The sequence below is a fragment of the Toxorhynchites rutilus genome, chromosome 1 (genome assembly GCF_029784135.1).
Source record: "Toxorhynchites rutilus septentrionalis strain SRP chromosome 1, ASM2978413v1, whole genome shotgun sequence".
NCBI classification, from domain to species: Eukaryota; Metazoa; Arthropoda; class Insecta; order Diptera; family Culicidae; genus Toxorhynchites; species Toxorhynchites rutilus.
Genome location: NC_073744.1, coordinates 27,645,392 through 27,653,115, shown reverse-complemented (window position 1 = coordinate 27,653,115; position 7,724 = coordinate 27,645,392). Strand labels below are relative to the sequence as shown.

At 40.6% G+C, this 7,724-nt stretch overlaps 1 protein-coding gene across 11 annotated transcripts in view; it reads right to left on the bottom strand.

Annotated features, from left to right (window-relative positions):
• Positions 1–2,568: 2,568 nt before the first annotated feature.
• The window catches only part of LOC129777193 (cubilin), a 305,807-nt gene continuing 300,651 nt past the window's right edge, over positions 2,569–7,724 (bottom strand). For 9 of the 11 annotated variants that reach the window (XM_055783331.1, XM_055783338.1, XM_055783347.1 and 6 more), the window contains one exon: positions 2,569–7,714. In XM_055783331.1, the coding sequence (XP_055639306.1) occupies positions 7,488–7,714 (227 nt within the window). In that variant the 3' untranslated portion in view covers positions 2,569–7,487. The remainder of the gene's footprint in view (positions 7,715–7,724) is intronic. The other 2 variants (XM_055783365.1, XM_055783374.1) reach the window with 2 other exon arrangements.

Sequence of the window (7,724 nt, the reverse complement as noted above, 5' to 3'; positions counted from 1 at the left end):
AGCTGGCGCCGAAAATATGTTTAAGGTAAAATGAGCTAGGCTGGAACTCATGTGAACCTAGGTTACGTCGAAATACTTGAAAACAAAGTTTGAATGAAGGGGGTAACACCCAAGAAACCCGCCCGGGTGTCACCCGGTCACGCTACGCCACTGGTTGGCGTAGCTAACCCAGGTTCAAAAGCGAATTCGCCATAAGCAACAGCCAACGAAACAAGAGAGTATTCGTTCTCTGGTTGGAAAATATCTTCGCCCCGGAATAAATGCCAACGAAACAATTCAGCTAGTACACGTATTTATTGCATAAAATCCTGGGGAAAGGATGAAACAGTGCAGTCCTGAATGGTGAAAATCACTCTGATCGACCGCGCAGAGGATAGTTTTACAGAAGCAGCAATTTTCATATGTCATTCATTTCTGTCCTTACAGAACGGCAACTTAGCCGCCGGGTTAGATATGATCCGCGAGTCAAGGGGGCCCTAGTATAGAAATCGAGTCGATAATTTCGCTCGTTAGGTCTACTTCACTATTACAGATACGAGCAAGTCGATAGCATCGGCCGAGTGAAAGATATCGGTGCAACTGTCATACTTTTTCGAGTTGTTTGGCTTGCTTCCGAGAATTATCTTGTTTTTGTTTGCGTCCCTTATATATGCATTTTAAGTCAAGACGAGTCTATAGTTTATAGAGCGACTATTTGGTCACTAAGTGGGTTAGGGAAGTGGGATATGAAAACAGTAAGGCGGGAGCCGCGGGTAAGGCGGACAGTGGGAGTATGATGGACAGGTGGTTGATTTGTATAGTTGCATTATGAATTTCTGTTGATGGGAACCCTTTCTACATGCTATTCTTGAATATTTAAACCATCCTATATGAATACTGATCGAAAGTGTAATAGGGAAGCAAAAACCGAAAATCAAACATGATTCCGAGTGTGGATGTAATTTTTGCGGTTCGATATTAAGCATTTTGAGTGATTTAGTTACAAAATTAAATTCACTGAGGTTTATATTTCGGTTTGTGAGTTGACAGAGAAGCGATATTAGGTATGTACGGAAAAGTAAATTCTTTCGTAAGTGGTAAATTCGAACTATTGAAATAATTGCACTGGTAGGGTTGAAATGGACAGTCACATTCATAATCACATCCAATGCATGATGGAAGGTGGAGGGAATAATATTGAACTCTTTTTTATATTGCTTTCTCTGTTTGTTCTATTTCAGTTGTCCAGTAACACAAACACTGAGAGAAAGCGAAATTATTCCGCTCGCGAGGAATAAACTTCTACGCTTCGTATATTATTGACCTGTCCATATTCCCCCCACTACATGTCCATTATACCCGCATCGATAAAAATGTTCTACTTTTCGGCTTGTTTGAATTTCAGTAAAAACATGAAAAAACACATTTTTATAAAATAATTGGCCATTTATTTCGAAAACCAGTATATTGTACTGTAAGAAACTGCTTTTAAGTTTTGAAAAACATGAGTTTCCAAAGCTGCATCCTTAACATGTCCGTCTTACCCCCATCTCCCCTATAGATAGAAGCTTTATTCGAGGTTGAACTTTTGCGTATAGGAAAGACGAAACGTTTGCAACGTCAAATGTTGTATTGGATAGAGTTCACAAACCGTGCACAATCGTATTATGTTTTGTGTACAAAAAAATACTTTATTTTTAGGATTGCTACAGAGTGGTTTTGACACATTGGCCCACCTGACAGTACATTCTAAGAGCCTTGATTCACACCAGTTTGAGACTTTGGCAGTTCTCACGTTGCAGTTCTCTCATTGACCCAGACATGACTCATGCTGTCACATGCGGTGTGTTAGCAGTAGCGTCGAGTGAAGCTTTCGCACCCGCGCGAAAGAGTTGACTTGCACCTACCACGATCCTTCTCGCCCCGTCAAAAAGAGAAGTAGAAAAGTCGAAAAATTTGCACCACGATAGAAGAGTCGGTGTCGCACCCCACTCCCCCCACCAGAAGAGGAGAATCAATCGTATTTATTCATAATTATTCGGTGTCCCCGGTGGCGGGAATTCGTCTAATTCTAATTCTTCACGTTATATTCCGTTATATTGATAAGAGTGCGGATCGGGGCGACCGTGCTGTGTAAAAATGGAGGTTAAATTATATGCGGATCGGGACAACCGTATGAAAAAAATGTAATGATAAGAGTGCGGATCGGGACGACCGTGCTGTGTAAAAATGGAAGTAAAACTATATGCGGATCGGGACGACCGTATGAAAAAAAATGATAATAAAAAGAGTGCGGATCGGGACCTCCATGCTGTGTGAAAATGGAAGGTAAATTATATGCGGATCGCGACGACCGTATAAAGAAAAATAATTATAATAAGAGTGCGGATCGGGACGACCGTACTGTATACAAATGGAAGTCAAATTATTATGGGGACGAAAGCGCAGAACAAGTACGGTTTGGGTTGACCGTATGAAGAACAAAGCTTGACTCGATATTTTGTTAGTTCATACATCCCGAAGGTGCTTGAAATATTTTATTAAAATATATTAAACTTATCCACAACATACTGCCATATTCATAGGATATATTTGTTGTTCTAATTCGGCAGCGGGCCGGGATAGTGACTAGATGACGCAGTTGACTGCATTTATCTAAATCTATAGCAGATTGAATCGACCATGCATGGTTTTGTTTATAGCGGCTCGGGATGTCCGCGTAAAATTTTGTCGATACCGAATCGGGATGATTGCGCAGAAGCTTGTTGATAGTGGTTCTAGTTCAGTCGCGTTTTCGAAAACTGATAGCAAGCAAATAAATTCGCGCAAGATTTAGAAGCAGCTGTTTTCGTTATTTTACGTTTTATTGTACACTTCTATATTTTTGGGACGGGGGAGGATGTGTGGCATCATAAACTATAATAATAACCTTGCCGATATCGCGTGTTATGCCTCACAGTAATATCCCACCTTATATGTATATACTTGATGCACATACACACACGTTACCCACATCCAGGTTAGGTAAAGTTTTGTATTATAGAGACTTTAAACTTTTTCAGTTCATTCGTCTCTAGCCTTGAGAACGGCCCTTGAAAAACTTTACTCCAGCACTACACCTCCACCCTCATTGCCTTCAGAAAGGCACTCGATCCCTCACCGTCCAGCAACGATGTTGTTCAGTCGGTGTCCACGCAACGAATGGCCACATCCAGTGGTACAGCAATCAGCATCGCCCCATTGACATACCAACAGTAACGAAAGAGTGGTTTGGCTTCTCAGAGCGCGTTGGGTGATTCCTCGGTAAGAGATGTCACACACAGTGGTTCGTAGACTCGTACCACATTGTAATTATAATCGTTGTTCAGAAATGTGCAGCCAATGAAGTGTCCGGTACGGTCTAGGTGTTGTCGAACGTCGAACGTGATGGGGTGACTCCCTATGATATGTGGAAGGTTTGGAAAGGGGCTTTCGTCGGATACGCCCACAACGGTTACCGTGTTTGGAACCCGATGTCGAAGCGGATTGTCCATGCGCGGGATGTTGACTTGGTGGAAGCGGATCGTGATTACGTGAATGTTGAGAAGGGCCAATCGCGTGATATATTCATGTTGCCACCAGCAACTGTTACGTAGTCGGACGGAAGTGAATTTGAGGACGCAGCGAGAAAAGGTTCCGCCGGAGGGGCATGTTCCTTATGAAGAATTTGGAAGTTTTGATGAAGGACTTGGAACGGATAAGAACGATTACCCCTCGGCGTGATGACAACGCAAAAAACCAGACGACCACAGCAGGAAAGGCACCCTTTTCTTGGTGTCAGGAGTATGATAGAGAATACACTGCATACGCTTTGAGTGTCTTCAACTACGTGCTGGATGTTCCGAAGCCACTGGTGGAGACCAGCAAGATGGAAACAGGCTGTCGACAAAGAAATAAGGTCCTTGCTGGAAAACGAAAGGCTGGTGTAGCTGACAGCAGATCAAACTCCGATAAATAGCAAGTAGGTATGTCACGATATAAATGGTGACATTTCACAAAATCGATGTCAAGACGTCCAACTCAAAAAGAAAATGTTCATGATGCAGCCTGAAGGTTTCAACAACCGAAAGAATAAAGTCCATTACGGTCAGGATCGGTGAGATCATGTACAATGCATACACTAGCGACTGGTTACCTGGACGAAGATACTTTTGAAACGGCGAAGGAGGAAGCTGGAGAAGTCCTTTGCTGAGCCAGGAACCACTGACTCCAAATCGCCCAATTCAAACGGAATCGTGCGATCACCATGAGATCTCCTAGAACTGAAGGTCGTTGTATTGTTGTTGAAAGTTGTGTTTAGAGATGGCGGATCACTTTTGACGTACTATTTGATGGATGTTTGCGCAAAAATATGAGAACAATCTCTTCAAAATCTCAAAAAGTAGTTCAGCAACGCTGCATAGCTCAACTGAGATGATATACGCAGATGTATAAACTGAACTCATCTAAAATTGTTTTCAGCACCTTCAAGGCAAACATTTCATCCATACCAATGTCAAACGAATTTCGGGTTTCATCACTTTGTTTCTTGTTGTTTGTTGGTTTAAATAAATCTCGCTTGTGTCTAGTGTCGTGTCGTTCTGTTCTATGACTATGAAACCAATGACAATTTTTTGTTGTTGTTCTATTCTCTTACATTTCTAACCCGTTGTTATCCGTTGACCACTCAGCGTATTTCATATTGATTCCCTACCTTTTGAATCATTAATTTTGATAGATTAACGTCGAAATAAATTTTGGAAACATAAAAACAAAAATTAACAAGACATCGCAAACAACATTTTTCTCTTTTTTTTGTTCTCTCTCCCAATTGAAGTATTATCTTAGTTTTGTTTCTGCTCTAGACACTCACGTATAAATATTGAAGCTGGCTTTTGCTTTGCTTATTTCACATGGTTTGTTTGCTTATATTCTCCATTATGCTTTTTCCCTCTTTTTCATTGTTATAACTAGTGCTTTTTTTTCGTTTGTTTTCATTCCGCATGAAACTGTTTCCTAGTGTGGTCTTCTGTGTTTTTATTCTGTATATCACTTGCTACATGCCACAACAGAGAAAACTGGTTAATTTTGCATTTATGTGATTGATTGCGTTCTGCTGGGAGGGATGATGGGAACTTCGATATTGCGGAGTGTTTTTTTTTCCACTTGGTTTAATGCAGGCCATCAACGCTTGCTAAGAAGTCTCTCATTTTGAGTAGTGTTGGTTAGAATATTGTTTATCGTTTTTTATTTGGTTTTTAGTTGTTGTGATTTTTCTCCGGAAGGACAATAAGTGAAACTTGAGTGGAAGTGCGTATTTTCCCGTTAATTTTATGTTTCCCACGTTGAAAAAAATTCTACAGACTCATTGGAAGATTCGAGGGGAGTCGTGATTCCCTTTGACGCTGTGCTTTCGTTCCGATGCTTAGTTAACCTCCGCTTCCATGTTAGCCTGTATTTGGATCTGATATTAGTCTGCTGTGTTTTTGTTCGTATTAACATTGAAAAGGTCGCTGATTTTTCTTGCTTACGCGTCTGTGTGTATATGTACCATTTCATTTTTGTTTGTTGTTGTTTCGCTATACTTGTGTGTATGTGTGTTACTTATTTTTGGACGCTTCATTTTGCAATATATCTTGGTTAACCTCATTTTCCTGCTTCCGTTAAATAATAGTTGTTTAGCTTCTTTACACATTGATTACATGATTAATTGTTATTTTTACGTGTTCAGTTAGTGTTTACTTCTTATTTGCATTTTTTGTTTGTTCTGCAATTGCCTTTTTTTGTTTAACGATTTCATATTATCCCGTTCAACTGGTTTTTTGAATTTTTGTTTCTCTTCATACAAAACATGATTATTTCACGGTTTTCCTCTTTGCGCACCATCTCACCCTCGGTTTTTTTTTGTTCTGCTTGCGTTTATTTTATTACAGGGAAGATCATTTTAAGCGTAAACTTGAGTGACGATGATTGATTCTCGTTTGTTGTGTTTGCTTCTTCGTCTATCTCATGTGTGACTGTGTGTGTGTGTGTTTTGTTTTTTCTTTGAGATAGTTTACGGGAAGATTAACATAAGATTGACTTGGATTTATTGCAAAACAAAAACATTGAGCTCATTTAATGCGCTTGTTCGTTTTTCTCCACCCACATGGATCGAGTGTTCCTCTTTCACTTATTAGTCGTTTGTTCTTTTTTTTTGGGTTTAGTCTACACATAGTTTTTTTTTGTTTATTTTTATCAATGTCTAATAACTATTTCGTACAAATATATAAAACAACTTTTATCATTTTCCCTTTTTTCTCCTATGATACAAATTTTGCGTGTGTATGTGTATGTTTATGTGTGTTCACTTGTTTCGAGTTTTCCTTTTCCTCGCCCGACTTCCCTCTCTGTTTTGTGTATGTGTGGTTAATTTTATATATTTCCTAGTATTTTTTGCTCTTTTGTTTGTTTTATTTATTCGTTTACGATGTTTTTTTCTGGGGGAATGTTAGTTCTATTTCATGGTATTTTTCCTCTCATTATTAGATTTTATTAAAAAGGGGGGTTTCATATAAAATGAACTTTACAACTAAAACAAATTCACCCATTCGCGCGCGTGTTTCTTCCAGCGCAAGTGCTTGCCCCACACTTGCCTCCCTTTAATTGTTCTTTATAGCTATGTTACACAGTGTTAGAGGTTTTTTCCTCTCCTAGCTCATTTTACGTTTTTTGAAATAATCACTTAACTGAAACATAATGTATTGCGATTGTTATGAAATCTTTCATTGAGTGTGAGTGTTTTTTTTATTACCTTTTACTATACTTGTAATATTTTCTAATTCGCATGGTTTGTTTTTTTGTCTTTATGAATTACTCGCTCGGCTGTGGTTTTTTTTATTCATAGTTGGATAAAAAATTTTATTTACTTTACCATGCCACCGTCAATTAAAATATTTCATTTATCTAATGTTAGTTCTGTGTTTATCCTTGTTTAATTATTGTTAATGCCTTGTTTATCTCTTTTTTTCTTCTCTTTCTTGAATACGAACGAAAAAGAGCGAAAAGACGTCGTCGTCGTCGTCGTTATCGTTCACGAGTGGAGCGCTCTCTGCGTGTCGGTATTGGCTAGGGGTCGTACTAATTCCGCCCTTCACTCGTCGCCTCGTCCTCACTGACTAATAATAGATAACTTTGAAATCATTAACGTTGATGGCAGAAGCCGGAATATGCTGCTGGTTGTCGCGGTGTTGATGGTTGGCGTTGTAGTACAGATAGTCGTCGTAACCGTGTTGTCTGGTTGGAACTCGTCTGTGGGCTTCCGCAACAACACGTCGCCGGTGGCTGCGGCCGTCGCTGCCAAAACATAGCAGTGCCAGCATTGCCGAGCAGTAGTCGTACGGGTAGTAGTAGTAAAGCGAGCAGCAGTAGCGTCCGTGGTAGAGGCGCTGACAGAACTGACAGATGCTGCAGTGTCGGTAAAGCAGTGCCGTCGCGGGCCTCTCTCACCGCTATACACACTCCCCGTTGTCGTCGAAGCGGTCGCAGCTGTTCACAAACAGGTCGTCGTTCAGATCGTCCGGGTCGAGCAGGGTATCGTTGATGCAGACGTGTGGTGGGACACCAATGGGGGGTAACGGGGCCGGCGGTATCTGCATCGGTTCGCTGTTGTTGATTCCGTGCAGGCTGCCCGAGAGGCTACCACCACTCTGCAGATGGCGTCTGCTGGAACCTAAACCTGGCGGAAG